The sequence below is a fragment of the Anolis carolinensis genome, unplaced genomic scaffold (genome assembly GCF_035594765.1).
Source record: "Anolis carolinensis isolate JA03-04 unplaced genomic scaffold, rAnoCar3.1.pri scaffold_14, whole genome shotgun sequence".
Taxonomy (NCBI): Eukaryota; Metazoa; Chordata; class Lepidosauria; order Squamata; family Dactyloidae; genus Anolis; species Anolis carolinensis.
The window spans coordinates 9,565,663-9,589,540 of NW_026943825.1; the positions used below are offsets into that span (position 1 = coordinate 9,565,663).

Genomic DNA, 23,878 nt, shown 5'->3' on the forward strand with positions numbered 1-23,878 from the left:
ATAAGCAGTCAAAGAAGAAGAACATGCCCTGGCAGAATATGTAAAGCAAAGTGAAGAACCTGCTTTGATTGAAGTCAAAAATCAGCAACTCCTCAAAGCACAGCAGACAAAAAAATCAGTACAAGAAAACCGCACTACAAACTAGAGCTGACAGCTGGCACAACAAAACATTATTATTATTATTATTATTATTATTATTATTATTATTATTATTATTGACACAATGACGTTGTATGACACAGCAAACAAGATAGATATGCTGGATTTCGTTTCACAAAACCACAAGTCGAACACTTCCCAAGTGTCTAGGACTGTGTGATGTATTTTCGGATGATGCGTGCAGATCCCAGCAGGGTGGCCTTTTGCAGTTGGCAGATCGTAATTTTGTCAATGTCTATTGTTTCCAAATGCCGGCTGAGATCTTTTGGCATGGCACCCAGAGTGCCCATCACCACCGGGACCACCTGCACTTGTTTCTGCCAGAGTCTTTGAAGTTCAATCTTGAGGTCCTGATAGCGGCTGAGTTTTTCCTGTTGTTTTTCATCAATGCGACTGTCACTTATAGAATCACTAGCTGTGCCCGGCCACGCGTTGCTGTGGCTTAGTCTGGTGGTGTTGGTCAGTCTACATTAGGTTGTATTTATGCTGTGACCTCCACCCTTCTTTATAGTCACATTAGTAGTAGTATTTGAAGTCTGTTACCTTCTTCAATTTTTGTGTTGATTGATAATTGCTTGAGATACTTGTTGTCTTTTGTTTGTTGTTAATCGTGATGTCTGATTCTGCTGAGTGTGGTTTACATCTTATTGTGGTACAATAGTCTTTTTTTTTTTTGCCTGTGCAGGTGTTTATTATTGTTGTTGTTTTAGTGGTCATGAAGGCTGGATAAGTTAGATGATACTGTATTGTTTTTTGGAGGCCTAGTGTAGCACTGACTTGCCTCTCAGCCTCAGTGCCTGGCTGCTTCTTGCCTGTGATGGTGTAGATTCTTATTGTTGTTGTTGTCATTGTTATTATTGTAATTGTTTTTTTGGAGGCCAAGTGTGAATGTAGGGATTGGGGAGGTGGATGAGCACTGAATGGCCTTGTAGACTCAGTGCATGGCTGATTCTTGCCTGTGTAGGTGTTTATTATTAGTGGGTGAGTGGATGGATAGATGAGTGGATGGATAGATAGAGTGGGTGCTCTCCTTGTTTCCTTTATTCCTATGCTGTTCCCTTTCTCTGCTCCGATCCTGAGCTCGCTGCTAAGAACATACTGGTCAGAAAGGAGGGTAAATATAACCGGATCAATGGTCTTTCTCTCCCTTTTGCTCTTGGCCTTCCGGGCAGAGAGGGAGGGCTCTTGTACTTGGCGCTTCCCTTCCCTCCCTCCTTCCTTTGTTCTATCCGTCCCAGCCTTTCCTGCCTGCGGATCCATGGAACTGGGTCAATGGGTTGGATGGCGGGGAAAGGGAGAAGGAAGAGGCCTCTAATTGAAATGCATGGACTCCATGCTATGGGGTGCTGGAATTTGTAGTTTGCATCCAGTCCAACCCCTTTCTTTCTTTTTGTCATGGAGGAAGAACCCACTCAAACTTCTCAGACAGATGGCCATCCGGTTTAGTTGTGTTGTTATAGTCACAATGTGTTGTTGTGAGTTTTTTGGGTCCAGATTGTGGTTTTGTGGTGTGGTTGTGTTCTTACAACTGGGAGGCAAGGCTTTTGCGTTGTGTTGTCAAATTTTGTATTTTTGGGGCGTTTAGTTGTGTTGTTATAGTCACGATGCATTGTTGTGAGTTTTGTGGGTCCAGATTGTGGTTTTGTGGTTTGGTTGTGTTGTTACAACTGGGAGGCAAGGCTTTTGCGTTGTGTTGTCAAGTTTTGTATTTCTGAGGCGTTTAGTTGTGTGCCAAGTTTCGTATTTCTGGGGCGTTTAGTTGTGGTGTTATAGTCACGATGCATTGTTGTGAGTTTTGTGGGTCTGGATTGTGTTTTGTGGTGTGATTGTGTTGTTACAACTAGGAGGCAAGGCTTTTGCGTTGTTTTGCCAAGTTTCGTATTTCTGGGGCGTTTAGTTGTGTTGTTATAGTCATGATGCGTTGTTGTGAATTTTGTGGGTCTGGATTGTGGTTTTGTGGTGAGATTGTGTTGTTACAACTGGGAGGCAAGGCTTTTGTGTTGTTTTGTCAAATTTTGTATTTCTGGGGCGTTTAGTTGTGTTGTTATAGTCACGATGCGTTGTTGTGAGTTTTGTGGGTCCGGATTGTGGTTTTGTGGTGTGGTTGTGTTGCTACAACCGGGAGGAAAGGCTTTTGCATTGTGTTGTCAAGTTTTGTATTTCTGGGGCATTTAGTTGTGTGCCAAGTTTCGTATTTCTGGGGCGTTTAGTTGTGTTGTTATAGTCACGATGCTTTGTTGTGAGTTTTGTGCATCCGGATTGTGGTTTTGTGCAGTGGTTGTGTTGTTACAACCAGGAGGCAAGGCTTTTGCGTTGTGTTGTCAAGTTTTGTATTTCTGAGGCATTTAGTTGTGTGCCAAGTTTCGTATTTCTGGGACGTTTAGTTATGTTGTTATAGTCACGATGCATTGTTGTGAGTTTTATGGGTCTGGAGTGTGGTTTTGTGGTGTTGTTGTGTTGTTACAACCGGGAGGGAAGGCTTTTGCATTGTGTCGCCAAGTTTCGTATTTCTGGGGTGTTTAGTTGTGTTGTTATAGTCACGATGCGTTGTTGTGAGTTTTGTGGGTCCAGTGTGGTTTTGTGGTGTGATTGTGTTGTTACAACCGGGAGGCAAGGCTTTTGCGTTGTGTTGCCAAGTTTTGTATTTCTAGGGCGTTTAGTTGTGTTGTTATAGTCATGATTTGTTGTTGTGATTGTTGTGCGTCCGGATTGTGGTTTTGTGGTGTGGTTGTGTTGTTGTAACCGGGAGGCAAGGCTTTTGCATTGTGTTGCCAAGTTTCGTATTTCTGGGATGTTTAGTTTTGTTGTTATAGTCACTGCGCCCGCAACGTTATCCTTTTATATATATAGATAGAATCATAGAATAGTAGAGTTGGAAGAGACCTCATGGGCCATCTAGTCCAACCCCCCGCTAAGAAGCAGGAAATCGCATTCAAAGCACCCCTGACAGATGGCCATCCAGCCTCTGCTTAAAAGCTTCCAAAGAAGGAGACTCCACCACAGTCTGGGGGAGAGAGTTCCACTGTCGAACAGCCCTTCTCACAGTGAGGAAGTTCTTCCTGATGTTCAGGTGGAATCTCCTTTCCTGTAGTTTGAAGCCATTGTTCCATTGCGTCCTAGTCTGCAGGGCAGCAGAAAACAAGCTTGCTCCCTCCTCCCTATGACTTCCCCTCACATATTTGTACATGGCTCTCATGTCTCCTCTCAGCCTTCTCTTCTGCAGGCTAAACATGCCCAGCTCTTTAAGCCTCTCCTCATAGGGCTTGTTCTCCAGACCCTTAATCTTTTCAGTCGCCCTCCTCTGGACGCTTTCCAGCTTGTCAACATCTCCCTTCAACTGTGGTGCCCAAAATTGGACACAGTGTGATTCCAGGTGTGGTCTGACCAAGGCAGAATAGAGGGGAGCAGGACTTCCCTGGATCTAGACGCTATTCCCCTATTGATGCAGGCCAGAATCCCATTGGCTTTTTTAGCAGCCGCATCACATTGTTGGCTCATGTTTAACTTGTTCCCCACGAGGACTCCAAGGTCTTTTTCGCACACACTGCTGTCAAGCCAGGCGTCCCCCATTCTGTATCTTTGATTTCCATTTTTTCTGCCGAAGTGAAGTATCTTGCATTTGTCCCTGTTGAACTTCATTTTGTTAGTTTCGGCCCATCTCTCTAGTCTGTCAAGATCGTTTTGAATTCTGCTCCTGTCTTCTGGAGTGTTAGCTATCCCTCCCAGTTTTGTGTCGTCTGCAAACTTGATGATCGTGCCTTCTAACCCTTCGTCTAAGTCGTTAATAAAGATGTTGAACAGAACCGGGCCCAGGACGGAGCCCTGCGGCACTCCACTCGTGACTTCTTTCCATGATGAAGATGACGCATTGGTGAGCACCCTTTGGGTTCGTTCGCTTAGCCAATTACAGATCCACCTAACCGTAGTTTTGTCTAGCCCACATTTTACTAGTCGACCCAACTCGTAACTCTATCGAAAAAAGAGATCAGATTAGTCTGGCATGACTTGTTTTTGGTAAATCCGTGTTGACTATTAGCAATGACCGCATTTGTTTCTAAGTGTTCGCAGACCACTTCCTTAATGATCTTTTCCAGAATTTTGCCTGGTATTGATGTGAGGCTGACCGGACGGTAATTGTTTGGGTCGTTCTTTTTTCCCTTCTTGAAGATAGGGACCACATTCGCCCTCCTCCAATCTGCTGGGACTTCTCCCGTTCTCCAAGAACTCTCGAAGATAATTGCCAGTGGTTCTGAAATAACTTCCGCTAGTTCCTTCAATACTCTTGGATGTAGCTGATCTGGCCCTGGGGACTTGAATTCGTTTAGAGCGGCCAGGTGTTCCTGGACAACTTGTTTCCCTATTTGGGGTTGGATTTCCCCCAATCCTTCGTCCATTCCATGTTGCTGAGGTTGAAGATGGCTTTCTTTTTGTGAGAAGACCAAGGCAAAGAAGGCATTGAGCAGTTCTGCCTTTTCCCTGTCCCCTGTCGCCATCACCCCATCTTCTCCTTGCAGTGGCCCTATCGCCTCCTTTTTCTTCCTTTTTCTACCAACGTAAGCAAAAAAGCCTTTTTTGTTGTTTTTTATGTCCCTGGCAAGCCTGAGCTCATTTTGCGCTTTAGCCTTGCGAACCTTTTCCCTACAGGTGTTGGCTATACGTTTGAATTCTTCTTTGGTGATTTCTCCCCTTTTCCACTTCTTGTGCATGTCACTTTTGAGCTTTAGCTCAGTTAGAAGTTCTTTGGACATCCATTGTGGCTTCTTTGCACTTGTCTTATTTTTCTTCTTTGTTGGCACTGTTTGCATTTGCGTCTTGAGTATTTCACTTTTGAAATACTCCCATCCATCCTTAACTCCCTTGTTTTTTAATATTGGCGTCCATGGAATGCCGCTCAGTAATTCCTTCATTTTTTGGAAGTCAGCTCTCTTAAAGTCCAGAATGCGTGTTTGACTTGTCTTAGTTTCAGCATTCGTTTGTATTGCAAACTGCAGGAGCACATGGTCACTTGCCCCTAAGGATCCAACCACTTCAACTGTATTGATCAGGTCTTCCACATTTGTTAAGATTAGATCAAGAGTTGCTGATCCCCTTGTTGCCTCTTCTACTTTCTGGACCATAAAATTGTCTGCAAGGCAAGTGAGAAATTTGTTGGACTTTGTACTTTTGGCTGAGTTTCCAGCAGATATCGGGATAATTGAAATCGCCCATGACTACTATATCTCTTCTTTGTGCCTGTTTGGTCAGCTGTTGACAGAAGGCTTCATCGAGTCCTTCATCCTGACTCGGAGGTCTGTAGTAGACACCCACGACAAGATCTTTTTGAGTCCCGGTTCCCTTGATTCTTATCCAGATGCTTTCAAGCTGGTTTCCCGGATTACAGTCTTGCATTTCTTCTGCAACGTAACTGTTTTTGACATATAAAGCTACTCCCCCTCCTCTCCCCTTTGTTCTATTTCTGTGAAAGAGGTTATAGCCCTCGATGGTTAAATTCCAGTGATGGGAGTCATCCCACCAGGTTTCAGTGATGCCTATGACATCGTATGTGTGGTGCTGTGCTAAGAGTTGGAGTTCGTCTTGCTTATTTCCCATGCTCTGAGCATTAGTGTAAAGACATGTAAGCCCCTTGGCAACATCAATGATCCAAACCTTGTTCTTTTCCACAACTGTGATGTCTGGTGTGTTGTGTTCCAGAACTTTGTCAGTCTGGATTCGGAAGTCCCACAGTATCTTTGCATGTTCATTTTCCACGACCTTTGCTGGTTTGTGATTATTATTATTATTATTATTATTATTATTATTATTATTATATTATGATCACAAAATCACAAGTTGAACACTTCCCAAGTGTCTAGGACTGTGTATGTATTTTCGGATGATGCGTGCAGATCCCAGTAGGGTGGCCTTTTGCAGTTGGCAGATCGTAATTTTGTCTATGTCTATTGTTTCCAAATGCCGGCTGAGATCTTTTGGTACGGCACATTATTATTTTATTATGACACAGCAAACAAGATAGATATTATTATTATTATTATTATTATTATTATTATTATTATTATTATTATTATTATTATTTAAAAGTGTCCAAGGCTGATAGGCAATTCAATTTGGAGGGTGATTGTAATTTTGGGTCCAAAAGGAGGCAAAAAAATGACCTATTGTGAGCCCTAGAATCATAGAGAAAGACCCCAAGGGCCATGCAGTCCAATCCCTTCTCTGCAGGAAAACACAATCAAAGCACCCCCTACAGATGGCCATCCAGCCTCTGCTTCAAACCCCACAGAGAAGCCCTGATTTGATCCAAGAGCTGAAACCCACAACTAACCAACTCGGCTGCAAAGTGCTCACATTCTAATTTTAAAAGCCTTATGAAGACCGAAAGGTGTAGAAATCATGGAGGATAGAGATGTGCTAAGAGGAAGGAAGATGGTAAGCCGACCACATTTCGGAGAACTCGGAAGAAGTGGGAGGTCTTTGGGTGGCCTTCCCTTTTCTCAAGAAGTTCCTTTGCCAAGATGAAAAGAGAAGTCTGTCTTGCAGTCGCTTTCCTGTTTTCAGGTATGTGAACGAGGCTGAGAAAGAAAGAAAGAAAGAAAGAAAGAAAGAAAGAAAGAAAGAAAGAAAGAAAGAAAGAAAGACTCTCCGTTCTACTACAGACGTGTGATGGCCATCAAGCCCACCAGTTTGGTTTTGCTCCTGCTTGTGACCTTGCTTAGCTTTGCCCTAGGTAAGGCCAAAATAATAATATGCCTTTTTATACACTTTTATAGGGTTTTACAGTTTTTGTGGCACAGGCTGTTGAGTAACCAGCTACAGCCAGTGCAACAAATCACTCTGACCAAGAGGTCATGAGTTCGAGGCCAGCTCGGAGCCCCATGTGTCTTTGTCTTTGTTCTATGTTAAGGCATTGAATGTTTGCCTTATATGTGTAATGTGATCTGCCCTGTCCCCCCTTCGGGGTGAGAAGGGCGGAATATAAATAATGTAAATAAATAAATAAATAAATAAATGTATCCATGCTTACGAGCCCCGGTGGCGGTGCGTTAAAGCACTGAGCTGGTCCCAGGTTCAAACCCCAGGAGCAGTGTGAACACCCGCTGTTAGCTCCAGCTCCTCCAACCTAGCAGTTCAAAAACATGCAAATGTGAGTAGATCAATAGGTACCGCTCCGGCGGGACGGTAACGGCGCTCCATGCAGTCATGCCGGCCACATGATCTTGGAGGTGTCTACGGACAACGCCGGCTCTTTGGCTTAGAAATGGAGATGAGCACCAACCCCCAGAGTTGGTCATGACTGGACTTAATGTCAGGGAAACCTTTACCTAACCATGCTTATATTGTTGTGCTACTTTGTTTTATTAATTCATATATGATTATTTCTATGTACCATATAAACTCAAATATAAGTTGACCCGAATATAAGCCAAAGCACCTAATTTTACCACAAAAAACCTGGGAAATCATTGACTCCAGTATGTCGAGGGTAGGAAATTTCAGAAATAAAAATAGATACCCAAAAATTACATTAATTGAGGCATCAGTAGGTTAAGTGTTTTTGAATATTTACATAAAACTCTAATTTAAGATATGACTGTTCAACTGATTAAATCATTATTATCATCTTCTTCAATGTAAATGTGCTTATGTATCCTTTTAATAATACAGTAGAGTCTCACTTATCCAAGCTAAATGGGCTGGCAGAAGCTTGGATAAGCGAATATCTTGGATAATAAGGAGAGATCAAGGAAAAGTCTATTAAACATCAAATTAGGTTATAATTTTACAAATTAAGTACGAAAACATCATGTTATACAACAAATTTGACAGAAAAAGTAGTTCAATACGCAGTAATGTTATTTTGTAATTACTGTATTTACGAATTTAGCACCCAAATATCACGTTATATTGGAAATGGCTTGGATAATCCAGAGGCTTGGATAAGTGAGGCTTGGATAAGTGAGTCTACTATAAAATAATACATGTAATAATAATCATAAATAAAATAATACATGTAATAATAAATAAATAAATGTAATAATAATAATAATAATAATAATAATAATAATAATAATAACCCTAACTGGTGCCGTGCCAAAAGATCTCAGCCGGCATTTGGAAACAATAGACATTGACAAAATTACAATCTGCCAACTGCAAAAGGCCACCCTGCTGGGATCTGCACGCATCATCCGAAAATACATCACACAGTCCTAGACACTTGGGAAGTGTTCGACTTGTGGTTTTGTGAAACGAAATCCAGCATGTCTATCTTGTTTGCTGTGTCATACAACATTGTTGTGTCAATAATAATAATAATAATAATAATAAGATCAGGGTGAAATAATAAATGTATTGGGTTGTATGTCTTTCGGGCTGTGTGGCCATGTTCCAGAACCCTAACTGGAACATGGCCACACAGCCCGAAAGACATACAACAACCCTGTGATCCCGGCCATGAAAGCCTTCGACAACACAATAAATGTATTATTATTAATAATAATAATAAAATAGAGTAAAATAAATGTAATAGTAGCAACAATAATAGAGTACAATAATAAATGTAATAATATTAGAGTAAAATAATAAATGTAATAATACCAATAATAATAGAGAAAAATATTAATGTACCATATATTCTCGAGTATAAACTGACCCAAATATAAGCCAACCAGGACCCTCACCCGAGTATAAGCCGAGGGGGGCTTTTTCAGTCTTAAAAAAAGGACTGAAAAGCTAGGCTTATACTCACGTATATACAGTATATTGTTTTGTCAAAGGCTTTAATGACCAGAAGCAATAGGTTGCTGTACGTTTTCCGGGCCGTATGGCCGTGTTCCAGAAGCATTCCCTTCTTACTGGGAGCATTCCTTGCTCTGCCCTTACTGCAGCCATCAGCGTTGTTCTGGAAAGGCCCAGGAGAATGCGAAGCTGCTTAACTTGGAAGGTTTCGATCTTGGCCAAATTGGTGTGCCCCCAAATTTCGGCCTCAAATATGAGTGTTGGCATTATTTTTTTCTTAAAGACTTCCAGGGCAGGTCTGATTGTGCCTGGGTATCTATGACGGTACAGCTTGTAAATGGAACCTGCTGCTTTTGTTGCTCTTTGTATACTATGCGTAATATGGTTAGACCAAGCACCAGATGATGAAAATGTAATGCCTAGATATTTGTAGCTAAGCGTATAATATCACTAAGAAGGGACAAAGTAAGATGGGGCTAAACATTTGATGATAACATCTAACAGAATCCATTCTTTGTCCTGAAATTGCTGGCCTCAACTTCCTCCCACACTCCATCCCCTCTGGGTTTTAGCCCGAACATTAAAGAATCTATCATATGAGTGGGGAAAGGAAGCTCATTATTTTGGACATGCCCTTTAAAGTTCGGACTACAACCCAAAGCAGATCCTCTACTGACTGATAGGCTTGAGAGAAGAGACTTTTTGTTCGTCTCTTTGACTGGAATAATTTTTTGTCTTTCTTGCTTTTTCTTTCTTTGTTTGTTTCCCAACAAACCAAACAGGTGCTCCACAGCACACACAAAAGAAGTTAGACACCAACAAGAACTTTCATAAGGCTGGAGTCATAGGGGGATCTGTGTATTTTGACATAGATTTAAGACAAGATTGGGAAAAGGATCGGATTGAACTGAAATGGCAAGGCAAAACCGGAAGTCCTCTCCTGATTGCCGAATCCCGACGTAATGATTCAAATGCCAAAAACAGGTTTAGGTCACGGCTGGAATGGAACGAGACCATGTTGAGGATCCGAAACCTGATGTTGGAGGACACCGGAAATTTCACGGTCCATGTCAAGCATGAAACGGGTGACGTCAGTGACAAAACATTCAGGCTAGTTGTCTATGGTAAGCAACCTAGTTGGAACAAGGCCTCTTCTTCTCTTTGGTGGCTAGGCCACCAAAGGACAAGACAAAGTTGACCATTCAACCCATTACGAACCCACCTAACAGTAGTATAGTCTAGTCCCAGTTCACCAGTTTAAAGGCCACAATGAAATCAAGATACCGTATATACTCGAGTACAAGCTGACCCGAATATGCCGAGGCACCTAATTTTACCACAAAATTTTACCACAAAAAACTTATTGACTCGAGCAGCAATGGGTCAATTTCAAAATAAAAATAGATCCCAATAAAATTACATTAATGGAGGCATCAGTAGGTTAAATGTTTTTGAATATTTACCATATCTCAAAGAAAAACAATAAATTAGCTCTATAAGTGGAAAAGTAGGGATAACAAAAACTATTTGGCATCAACAATAATCTAATAATAATAATAATAAAAACTTCATTTGAATCCCACCCTATCTCCCCATGGGGACTCAGGCCGGCATCCAACATAGTAACAGGCAAACATTCAATGCTTATATAAACAATGCAGAGCTAGATATAGATCTATAATTATAGATACTAATTTCACAATGCATTTCCCCCTGAAATGTTTGCAAATCCTCTCTCTCTCTATATATATATGTGTGTGTGCATTTCCCTTACAATATTTGCAAGCCCTATATATCATATCTATCTAGACATGTCTATATATATTTGTGTGTTCATTTCCCCCCTGTAATATTTCCAAGCCCTATATATAGGTAGGTAAGAATATATTCATATCTATCCAGACATCTCTATATAGATAATTATATCTATATAGAATTTGCAGAGACTTGCAAACATATGATGGTAAATTCATATATAAAAATAATGTGTATGTATGGCTACAGATACACAGGTACATGGATCTATATGCATAAAGGATTTCCAAAGACCTGCAAACATATGAGGGGAAAATTCATATATAAAATTAATGTATATAGATAGCTACAAATATAAAGGTACATAGGGATTGCAAAAACTTGCAATGCCGATATATCTGGAGAGTTTAACAAATATTTCAGGGGAAAATGCTTTCAATCTTATGAATATATATGGATATATATTTTCCTTCTTCCTGACTTGCAAGGGCATCTTTCTCTTTTCAAAACATTCCCTTGATTAAGAGCAAGGGAGGCTTTGCAAAAGAAAACACACTGATAAGGGAGAAGAGATAAATAGGTCACATATTGCAAGCAACAGCCTGCAGGCTCTGTTTCTGGCCTTGACCTTTACCCGATTATAAAAAGCGCTGAAAAACTTGGCTTTTCGAGTATATACGGTATATTACATCCACAGCTTTCCCCTGATCTACAAAGCATGTTTCTATAAAAAGGGAGACATTTGGAGGGGGGGGGGTTCATTTGACATGATTGTTTTTGATCAACCCAATTTATATTTAACAGGGGAAGCTCCAGCCCCACGGATCCTTCCCAGTAATTTGTCTATATCTCCGAAAGGGTGTAACGTGACCTTGCAATGTCAAGTAACTGGAACTAAGGGAGTTAACATCTCCTGGGAAGGAAGACCATATTGGGGGCTCAGTCAGCAATCCAACAATGGCACATATCTCCACTTGTTCCTCTGGGGCAACTATTCGGACTCCACCATCAACTGCAGCTCCAGCAATCCTGCAGATAAAAAGGTTGCGTCCATCAAATTGTTCAACATCTGCTCAAATGCAAGTAAGTCATCTATTCTCTTGGAGGCATCTCAGAGTCCGTGATCATAGATAGATAGATAGATAGATAGATAGATAGATAGATAGATGCTGTTGTGTGCCTTTCAGTTGTCTAACTTACAGTCTTCCTAAGGCAAACATATTGCAGAGTTTCCTTCCCATTTTTATGTTCTCTTGGAAGCATCTCAAAGATTATCATAGATGGATAGGAGGATAGTTAGATAGATGAATAGATGGATAGTTAGATAGATGGATACGTGGATAGTTGGATGGAGAGTGCTAGATGGCTGATTGGATAGACGGATAGATGGATAGATGATTAGATGGCTAGTTGGATAGATATAGTTGGATAGATGGCTAGTTGGATATAGATAGTTGGATAGATGGACAGATGGTTAGATGACTAGTTGGATAGTTGGATAGATGGGGAGATGGATATTTGGATAGTTGGAGTGATGGATGGATGGATGGATGGATGGATGGATGGATGGATGGATGGATAGATTAGATGGCTAGTTGGATGGATAGATAGATAGATAGATAGATAGATAGATAGATAGATAGATAGATAGATAGATAGATGATAGATGGATAGATGGCTAGTTGGATATAAATAGTTGGATAGATGGATAGTTGTTAGATGGTTAGATGGTTAGTTGGATAGATGGGTAGATTGACATTTGGATAGATATATATTTGGATAGTTGGATGGATGGATGGATGGATGGATGGATGGATGGATGGATGGATAGATAGATAGATAGATAGATAGATAGATAGATAGATAGATAGATAGATAGATAGATGATAGATGTGTGCATTCAAGTTGTCTAACTTATGGTCTTCCTAAGGCAAACATATTGCTGGGTTTATGTTCTCTTGGAAGCATCTCAAACAACCGATTATCATAAATGGATAGGACGATATTTTAGATGGCTAGTGGATATAGATAGTTGGATAGATGGATGATTGGACAGACGGATGGATGGATGGATAGCTGGATTGATAGATGGCTAGATGGATAGATGGTTAGATGGCTAGTTGGATAAGATAGTTGGATAGATAGATTGATAGATAGGTAGTTGGATAGATGGCTAGTTGGATTTAGATAGTTGGATAGATAGATGGATAGATGGCTAGTGGATATAGATAGTTGGATAGTTGATAGATGGATAGATGGTTAGATGGCTAGATTGCTAAATGGCTAGTTGGATAGATGGGTAGATGGATATTTGGATAGATATTTAGATAGTTGGATTGATGGATAGATGGCCAGATGACCAGATGGATGGGATAAATTGATGGATGGATAAATAGATATTTGGATAGATGGATAGACTGAGATAGATGAAGAGATGTTGTGTGTCTTCAAGTTGTCCCACCCCATCCCAAGTGCGGCTGGTGGGAACGAAAGAGCCTTCTCCGTGCCTAATTAATGCTAACAAAGGTGATTAATGACAACATTCACACTGGTCTTCAACAGTCAAGAGTTGTTTCCCCATTCAGGAACTTCCATAAATATATAAACCTTCGTTGCTTAGTTTCTCCATACCTCACAACCTCGGAGAATGCCTGCCATAGATGTGGGCGCAACAGCCCGGAAAACACACAACAACCTTAAGCTAAGGTTAATTTTTTGCTGGGGCTATTGATTCTTCTTCTGTATATTTTGATGAGATGGTCAAACTCTCCTTTCTTCTTCAAGGCCAAACATGGAGATACCACCTTTTAGTCCTTCTGTTAATCCCTATTGTGGCTGCAGCAGGTTTGGGCAGTTGGATGTGGAAGAAGAAAAGCAGGAAAAAGTCAGCAATTACAGGTAGGAAACCCCTGTTCCTTTGTGGTCTCTGAGAATGGAAGGGTTAGGATGCGTTAGTGGAAGGTGATGGACTCTCCTTCTTGAGTATAGATGGCCATCATGGTTTGGTGGTGACTTTTTGCTCAGGTTGAACTGGATGACCTTTGGAGACCCAATTTCTATAACTTGGGCTTTTTTGATGGAAATGAACCAACGTATTTCCTTGAACCATAGAATCTTATAGTTTGAACGAACTCCAAAGGTCATCTAGTCCATGCACTTTGAACCAAGGATCGGTTAAAGACCTACAAAGATGAATCAATTGCTTTACTAAGTAGTCAAACAGCTCTTGACATCGAGCCAGGCTGTGGTGCAGGCTGGTTAGCAGCCAGCTGCAATAAATCACTCTGACCAAGAGGTCATGAGTTCAAGGCCAGCCTGTGTCGGGGTGAGCACCTGACAATTAAAATAAAAAAATAGCCCCTGCTCGTTATTGACCTAAGCAACCCGAAAGTTGCATCTATCAAGTAGGAAATTTAGGTACCACTTATATGTGGGGAGGCTAATTTACACCATAAGAATGAGGAAGTTGCCGTCGCAGTGGATGATGAAGCAGCTGCTTCCCCTGTGGCTGGAATTAAGCATACTGTAGTGAATCTTACCTATTAGGCCTGGAATGAAGCCTTGATAACAGTGAGTGAGGCAGGCATCCATTTTGTAGAGAAATGCCAGGCAACCATCTTGAGTGTGGTTAGAAAGGGGGAGGAGCTTAGAGAGAGACTCCTAGGATTGGCCAGCCAGATCAGATGGGAGGAGCCAAGTCCTAGAGTGCAGAGGAAAAAAGGAACTCAAGAGAGTTCTGGTTTTAGGGTTTGAAGAGAACAGTTCGGTTTTGGAGTTTGGAGGGTGTGAGAGAGAAAACTAAAAGCTGTGGAAACTGACAGTCTAGGTCAGGCAGTTTGGATCTCTTGCGGGGAAGATAACTCAAGGGATTGACTCTCACTACTGGGCTGGTTAAAGAAGGACTAGGTTAAATTAACAACCCAGGGGAACTATTATCACCAAATAGCTCCTCCCATCTGATCTGGCTGGCCAATCCTAGGAGTCTCTCTCTAAGCTCCTCCCCCTTTCTAACCACACTCAAGATTGGTATTTGTAACCAATAGATTGGTTGGTTTGAACTGCTTGAAACTAAGTGAAGTAATTCTGAAACATACAACTATGTTGAGCTGAAGAACGCCTGTAACCGTTTACGCTAATATACCTCTCTGAAGTAATCATTTGCCTGTTTTTAAGAAAATAAATATTTATTCTATTTTCAACTTCAAGAGCCTCCGCAGTGTATATTTTCAATCAAGAAGTCTTAATAAAAGTTCCAGCAATACAACAATAAAATACCACAGAAAAACCTCATAGTGAACATCAGTTTGGGAGCCAGGGGTAGAAACAGTGTGGGAAGGTTTGCCTCAGACACATTTAACAATAAAAATCCTAAAGACATTTAAAAAAGAAAATCTAAAATCAAACGGTATATCCTCGCATCTCACATACATGTGCTTACGTGTAAGCGTGAGAAGAGTGGAGAGTGGGTACGATATATTTGGTGTCAGCGCCTTCTTTATATTGGTTGCAGAGGTGGGATTTAAAAGATTCCCCCCTGCATCATTCCTTTATACATACCCTCAGGAAGCTGGAAGCTGGAGAAGGTTTAAATTGCGTCTGTCTCTGTTCTATGTTATATGGCATTGAATGCTTGCCTTATATGTGCAATGTGATCCACCCTGAGTCCCCTTCGGGGTGAAGGCGGAATATACTGTATATAAATAAATAAATCGAGATGTGCTTCCTAAGCTTTGGGTGGCATCTCTTAGGTGGATTCGAACAAGTCCCAGCCTGATATTCAAACCACTAAGCCACATTGGTACTTTTCTCAGGTGAGATCTAACCAAAGCAGAGCAACGGTCAACACAGATTTATCCAAAACGTAATACCAAATTAATCTCATCTCTTTCTTTGATAGATGGACCATAAGCCAGAAAATTGTAAACTTTTGCCTATGTGGTTTTGCCTCTGCATATGCCCCTTCCTTCCTGTGAACTGGTGCCTTTCTCCAGAAAGTTCCAAGACCAAACAGTGTGGAATCAACGAGGTCACAGGTATCACTTATGCCAAGTGGGTGTGGAAGACCATTAAGCCATTGGTCAATTTTAGATAAGCCAAAGGTATAAATTCTTTGTTTGCTGCAACATGCTTTTGCGACGGCCATTTGCATACAGCCTGGCGAACACTATATTACCCACGACCACAGGGAACCGCCAAAAGGAACAAGTACAGAGAGCACGATAATCCGAAATGAACAGCTTGAGGAGGGGTCACAGGGGCTTACATGTCTTTACACTAATGCACAGAGCATGGGAAATAAGCAAGACGAACTCCAAGTCTTAGCACAGCACCACACATACGATGTCATAGGCATCACTGAAACCTGGTGGTATGACTCCCATCACTGGAATTTAGCCATTGAGGGCTATAACCTCTTTCACAGAAATAGAACAAAGCTTTATATGTAAAAAAAACAGTTACTCTGCAGAAGAAATGCAAGATTGTAATCCGGGAAACCAGCTTGAAAGCATCTGGATAAGAATCAAGGGAACCGGGACTCAAAAAAATCTTGTTGTGGGTGTCTACTACAGACCTCCGAGTCAGGATGAAGGACTCGATGAAGCCTTCTGTCAACAGCTGACCAAACAGGCACAAAGAAGAGATATAGTAGTCATGGGCGATTTCAATTATCCCGATATCTGCTGGAAAACAAACTCGGCCAAGAGTACAAAGTCCAACAAATTCCTCACTTGTCTTGCAGACAATTTTATGGTCCAGAAGGTAGAAGAGGCAACAAGGGGATTGGCTACTCTTGATCTAATCTTAACAAATGTAGAAGACCTGATCAATACAGTCGAAGTGGTTGGATCCTTAGAGGCAAGTGACCATGTGCTCCTGCAGTTTGCAATACAAAGGAAGGCTGAAACTAAGACAAGTCAAACACGCATTCTGGAAAAGGAATTACTAAGCGGCATTCCATGGACGCCAATATTAAAAGACAAGGGAGTTAAGGATGGATGGGAGTTTTTCAAAAGTGAAATACTCAAGGCGCAAATGCAAACAGTGCCAACAAAGAAGAGAAATAAGACAAGTGCAAAGAAGCCAGAATGTAAAATGTGGGCTAGACAAACCTATGGTTAGATGGATCTGTAACTGGCTAAGCGAACGAACCCAAAGGGTGCTCACCAATGTGTCTTCATCATGGAAAGAAGTGACAAGTGGAGTGCCGCAGGGCTCCGTCCTGGGCCTGGTTCTGTTCAGAATCTTTATTAACGACTTAGACGAAGGGTTAGAAGGCACGATCATCAAGTTTGCAGAGGACACCAAACTGGGAGGGATAGCTAACACCCCAGAAGACAGGAGCAAATTCAAAACGATCTTGACAGACTAGAGAGATGGGCCGAAACTAACAAAATGAAGTTCAACAGGGACAAATGCAAGATACTTCACTTCGGCAGAAAAAATGGAATGCAAAGATACACAATGGGGGACGCCTGGCTTGACAGCAGTGTGTGCGAAAAAGACCTTGGAGTCCTCGTGGACAACAAGTTAAACATGAGCCAACAAAATGGGTATAGCGTCTAGATCCAGGGAAGTCATGCTCCCCCTTTATTCTGCCTTGGTCAGACCACACCTGGAATACTGTGTCCAATTTTGAGCACCACAGTTGAAGGGAGATGTTGACAAGCTGGAAAGCGTCCAGAGGAGGGCGACTAAAATGATTAAGGGTCTGGAGAACAAGCCCTATAAAGAGAGGCTTAAAGAGCTGGGCATGTTTAGCCTGCAGAAGAGAAGGCTGAGAGGAGACATGAGAGCCATGTACAAATACGTGAAGGGAAGTCATAGGGAGGAGGGAGCAAGCTTGTTTTCTGCTGCCCTGCAGACTAGGACACGGAACAATGGCTTCAAACTACAGGAAAGGAGATTCCACCTGAACATCAGGAAGAACTTCCTCACTGTGAGAAGGGCTGTTCGACAGTGGAACTCTCTTCCCCAGACTGTGGTGGAGGCTCCTTCTTTGGAGGCTTTTAAGCAGAGGCTGGATGGCCATCTGTCGGGGGTGCTTTGAATGCGATTTCCTGCTTCTTAGCGGGGGGTTGGACTGGATGGCCCATGAGGTCTCTTCTAATATGATTCTATGAGTGACACTACTATTTCTCTGGGCTCGATATTGTTGAATTGAATCGACTTTCTTCGGTGCCTCATTACACTCACATTTAGCTTTGCTCTGCAGCTTTTAACTTCAAAAAGAACAAGGAGATCAACACTCCAGAGACACTCTATGAAAACATCGGGCAGAAGAGACTTCATACAGGTGATCAGACCCAGGTAAGTTTACCTTGCCCATGTAATATATAGGCAGCCCTATACTGGTACACAGAAGAAAAGAAAGAGTTGTGATCGTCATTTCATGCATAATGAAATATTTAGTGCATACTATGATAGCAATGTTGACATTACAGCGTAATAACTTGTTAAGCTTTCCTACAGATACATAGGCATTAACCCCAAGCATGCATCTGCAATTAATGTATATAGTTAGATACAGATATTTGCAATATCTCTATACATTAATTTTATATATGAATTTTTCCCTCCTATCCAATATACATAGATCCATCTGAACAAAACACAAACCAAAATTAAAAAAAACCACACGAACATATTTCATGGTACCAATACTATCAAGTACAAGCAAGTTACAAAGAGGACTCTAAAAAGAGTTTCAATCAGGAAAATGGAATGTGGGAAATTGTAATGCAAAAAGACACAAAATTAATAAAATTATCAACAATTATTAGTATGGGTAACAGAAAAAGAACAAATCAAGGGATGTATGATCAAATGGGCAAAGGATGTAGAACATAATTTAAATTTGGATCTTTGGGAAGAGATTTGGAGAAAAAAATAAAATACACGGCAGCAATTGATATTAGAGAAATTGGTACAAGATGCAATTCCGCTGGTATTACACTCCGGAAAGGCTAGCAAAATTTAATCTTAAAAAACCCTCCAAACTATGCTGGAAATGTGGGAAAAAATCAGGAATTTTCTTCCACCAAATGTGGGACTGCCCAAAAATTAAAGAATTTTGGAAGTCAGCACACAAAATGATGCAAAAAATGTTAGGAATTTAATTTAAATTAAAACCAGAAACATACTTATTTGAATTCACAACTACAACATTAAACTATCTTCATTTTTGTTTAATGTTGTAGTTGTGAATTCAAATAAGTATGTTTCTCGTTTTAATTTAAATTAAATTCCTAACATTTTTGCGTCATTTTGTGTATTCTTTCATACTAGCGCAGCAGCAAGATTGATTTCAGCAAAAATATGGAAAAAGGAAGAAGTCCCAAATATTGAAGATTGGCTGATTAAAACAATAGATATTATGCACAAGGATATACTGACATAAAAGATAAGAGAAGGGAAATATTAAAACAGATTGGACAAAAGTCGTAAACTTAAGAGAAAGAAGAATGAACGTCATGATAGATCTGTCTTGCATATAAAAACAAATTAAAAGATGGAGGCTAGAATAAATGAAAGAAACTGTCAACGAAAACGAAAGAAAGGTCTGCGAAGCATGGATGGGAAGTCAGCACCACTCCCCCAACTTTTATTTTTATTTTTATTTTTTTCTCCTCTTCATATATATTGTTTTATATGTTTATATGTGTTATATATGTTTTTTTATCCTATTGTTTTTTTCTATGTCCCTCTTACTCTCTTTTCCTAATCTCCACTATCTAGTTTGTTCCCCCACTTTCGATGTATCCTTATCTTTAAGAAATAAAAACTATATTGCAAAAAAAATAATGATATATTCCTCTCTTACCCTTATCAGTGTGTTTTCCAAAGCCTCCCTCGCTCTTAACCAAGGGAATGTTTTGAAAAGGGAAAGACGCCCTTGCAAGTCAGGAAGAAAAATATTAATCTTATGAAAGCATTTTCCCCTGAAATATTTGTTAATCTCTGCTACAGAGATATAGGGATTAACCCCCTGCATGCATTTGCAATCACTATGTCTTTATCTATCTATCTATCTATCTATCTATCTATCTATCTATCTATCTACATTAATCTATGTATCTATCTAAATAATTTTATATATGAATTTTCCCCTCATATGTTTGCAGGTCCTTGAAAATCCTATATACATATAGATCCATGTACCTGTACATATATATCCATTATTTAACCTACTGATGCCTCGATTAATGTATTTTTATTGGTATTTATTTTTATTTTTAAATTTACCCGTAGCTGCTCCATTTCCCACCTTCGGCTTATACTTGGATCAATACGTTATCCCAGTTTTTTTGTGGTAAAATTAGGTGCCTTGGCTTGTATTCGGGTCAGCTTATCCTCGAGTATAATGTGTAATGTGTTTTGGCTTTAGTTATATATTTTTACTCTTTTGTCTTCCTTTTCTTAAAAATGCAGTCTTAAGATAGGACTATAATGCATAAAATATTATTTTTTAGGCCAAGGACAGGAGCCCTCCAGAGGTTATCTATGAAAATATTGGCGAAATATCGGCAGGCGAACAATACCAGGTAAATTGCCCAAATTTAATAAGAACCCCCGCTTCAATGTTTTCTCTAAGCCTGGGAACTATTTCTTCTTTTTTAGCTCAGTAAACAGAACGTCCTGTTTTTCTATATAAGGCCAAACCAACTTCCATTGAAACAGGAACAAGAATTCTCTTTAAACATATGTATCTGACAAAGAGGAAAGAAGGGTTGAACTGGGATCTTTGCGGTTCTTTCAATGACCCTGAGAGGTCATTATTATGTGGTGTGTTTTTTTAACCAACCGTTTCCCATTCTGATAACTGAGCGTGCATCTACACTGTGGATTTAATGCAGTTTGACACTAATTATTGTGACTCAATGCTATGTAATCCTGGGAGCTGTAGTTTGGTGAGGCACTGGCACTTTTGTATAGTAGGTACAGTAGAGTCTCACTTATCCAACACTCGCTTATCCAACATTCTGGATTATCCAATGCATTTTTGTAGTCAATGTTTTCAATATATCGTGATATTTTGGTGCTAAATTCATAAATACAGTAATTACTACATAGCATTACTGCGTATTGAACTACTTTTTCTACCAAATTTGTTGTCTAATGATGTTTTGGTGCTTCATTTGTAAAATCATAACCTAATTTGATGTTTAATAGGCTTTTCCTTAATGCCTCCTTATTATCCAACATATTCACTTATCCAACATTCTGCCGGCCCATTTATGTTGGATAAGTGAGACTCTACTGTACTGTATTTACAAATTTACCACTAAAACATCACAATGAATTTAAAACACTGACTACAAAAACATTGCTTATGAAAAGGCAGACTGCGTTGGATAATCCAGAACATTGTATAAGCGAATGTTGGAGTGAGATTTTACTTTAATATGAAATAATTACTGGGATAGAATAATGCAGAACAATATAATCTCTAAAACCAGGACAGTAAATAAAGACCAACAGTCTGAAAGCAGGAAAATTGGAAATTCCACAAAGGAAACAATCAGGGCCAGCTAACACCTCCCAAGAAAGGATTCTTCCAGAAAGGAAGCTGAGAAGGGAGTGAAGCACTGTGTATTACCAAAGTCATTATTATTACTATCATTATTATTATTATGTAAACCAACCAGGACCTTCACCCGAGTATGTCGAGGGGGGCTTTTTCAGTCTTAAAAATGGGCCAAAAAACGAGGCTTATACTCGAGTATATACAGTATATCGTTCTGTATTATTATACCACAGTAAATATTTTATATTTATAATCTTATATTATCTGTGTAGAACTGGATTATATGAGACCTACACAGCTGTATAAAATCCGCACTGAATTGGTTTATATGGCAGTGTGGACTCAAGATAATCCAGTTCAAAGCAGATACGCTGGATTATGTGCCTTGGAATTCTGTGTTATATAGCTGCGTGGGAGGGACTGCCATATAATCCAGTTCAAATCAGATAATCTGTATTTTATAGGCAATGTGGAAGAGGCCTGAGTGAAGAGGCCTTGGGCGCCATTAAATGTGGGTTGCCAGGAGACAGTGGGCGGGGCCTAAAGCTGGCGGGGCTCTACCTTTCTGAGCTGTGTTTATAAAGGTGGAAAACAGCTCTTCCTTGTCCTCTAATTTGAGCTTTGTTTTTCTAGGTTTCTTTGTTTGAAAGACATAGACTGGATGACTATGTCTTTTGTGGCCAAATTTGGTGTGATTTGGTTCAGTGGTTTTGTTGTTTACTCCATAGTTAAATTGCCCAGGAAATTTTTATATATATACACTAGCTGTGCCCGGCCACGCGTTGCTGTGGCGAAGTCTGGTGGTATGGGAAATAAAGTATTGAGGAATTGGTGGTAGTTAAGGTCAAGGGTAAAGGTTTTCCCCAGACATTAAGTCCAGTCGTGTCTTACTCTGGAGGTTGGTGCTCATCTCCATTTCTAAGCCGAAGAGCCGGCGTTGTCCGTAGACTCCTCCAAGGTCATGTGGGATGACTACATGGAGCGGCGTTACCTTCCCCCCGGAGCAGTACCTATTGATGCACTCATATTTGCATGTTTTCGAACTTCTGGGTTGGCAGAAGCTGGGGCTAACAGTGGGGGCTCTCTCCGCTCCCCCAATTCAAACCTGTGGCCTTTCGGTCCAAAAGTTCAGCAGCTCAGCGCTTTAACACGCTGCGCCATCAGGGGATATTATTTCCTAAAGGTTGTGAATATACAATATTTCTGACTGGTTTTTTTTGTTTGTTGGAGGCAAGTATGAATGCTGCAATTAGGAAAAATGATTAGGATGTAATGGCCTTGCAGCTTTAAAGCCTGGCTGTTTCCTCCCTGAGTGAATTTTTTGTTGGGAGGTGTTAGCTGGCCCTGATTGTTTCCTGTCTGGAATTCCCTTGTTTTCAGAGTGGTGTTGTTTGCGATATTTTATGTGCTTCTACTGTCTGTGGCCCTGAGAAAACAGGATTTGCCAGACTTTGATGATGGGAATACTTTGTTGGGAGGTGTTAGCTGGCCCTGATTGTTTCCTGTGTGGAATTCCCCTGTTTATTTACTGTCCTGGTTTTAGAGATTATATTGTTCTGCATTATTCTATCCCAGTAATTATTTCATATTAAAGAAGAATCTCACTTATCCAACATTCGCTTATACAATGTTCTGGATTATCCAACGCAGTCTGCCCTTTCAAAATCAATGTTTTTGTAGTCAGTGTTTTAAATTCATTGTGATATTTTAGTGGTAAATTTGTAAATACAGTACAGTAGAGTCTCACTTATCCAACATAAACGGGCCGGCAGAACGTTGGATAAGCGAATATGTTGGATAATGAGGAATTAAGGATAACCCTATTAAACATCAAATTAAGTTATGATTTTACAAATTAAGCACCAAAACATCATGTTAGACAACAAATTTGTCAGAAAAAGTAGTTCAGTACACAGTAATGCTATATAGTAATTACTATATTTATGAATTTATCACCAAAATATCACGATATATTGAAAGCATTGACTACAAAAATGCGTTGGATAATCCAGAACGTTGGATAAGTGAGACTCTACTGTAAATACTACATAGCATTACTGCGCATGGAACTACTTTTTCTGTCAAATTTGTTGTATAATATGATGTTTTGGTGCTTAATTTGTATAACGATTACCTAATTTGATGTTTAATTGGCTTTTCCTGAATCCCTTCTTATTATCCAACATATTCACTTATCCTGCCGGCCTGTTTACGTTGGATAAGTGAGACTCTACTGTATATTTCTAATCTTATATTATCTGCTCAGAACTGGATTATATGAGGCTCCTTCTTCACAGCTGTATAAAATGCACACTGAAGTGGATTATATGGTAGTGTAGAGTCAAGATAATCCAGTGCAAAGCAGATAATATAAGATTATAAATGGGTTATATAGCTGTGTTGAAGGGCCTTGAGTCTACACTGCCATATAATCCAGTGCAAATTAGATAATCTGTGGAAGAAGCCTAAGTGAGGCCTAAATCTGCCTGTCCCCTAACTGAAACCTGGCTGTCCCTTGGTTGCTAGGCAACCAAGTGGGCAGAGATTAGCCCTCTAAACTGGCAGCAATTTGATAAAAAAAATTATTGCTCTCCCTCTAATTAGGACTTTATTTTTCTTTTCTTTTTGTTGTATCAACCTTGAGGCGTGGATGATGGGTTGTGTTGTCAAATTTTGAGGTTGGGGGGCCTGTACTTTTGTTGT

General features: G+C 40.2%; 1 protein-coding gene across 2 annotated transcripts in view; it reads left to right on the plus strand.

Moving 5' to 3' along the window:
- cd244 (CD244 molecule) overlaps positions 1–23,878 on the plus strand; it is a 42,443-nt gene that overhangs the window by 12,533 nt on the left and 6,032 nt on the right. The window contains exons 3-7 of one of the 2 annotated variants that reach the window (XR_010001303.1): positions 9,678–10,019; positions 11,455–11,733; positions 13,435–13,548; positions 15,548–15,683; positions 17,864–17,955. Coding sequence is in view for 1 of the 2 variants with exons in the window: in XM_062965241.1 (XP_062821311.1) it covers positions 9,678–10,019; positions 11,455–11,733; positions 13,435–13,548; positions 17,864–17,958; positions 20,121–20,192 (902 nt within the window). In the remaining variant the exon portion in view is untranslated. Of the gene's footprint in view, positions 1–9,677; positions 10,020–11,454; positions 11,734–13,434; positions 13,549–15,547; positions 15,684–17,863; positions 17,959–20,120; positions 20,193–23,878 lie in introns of those variants that run through there. The other variant, XM_062965241.1, reaches the window with a different exon arrangement.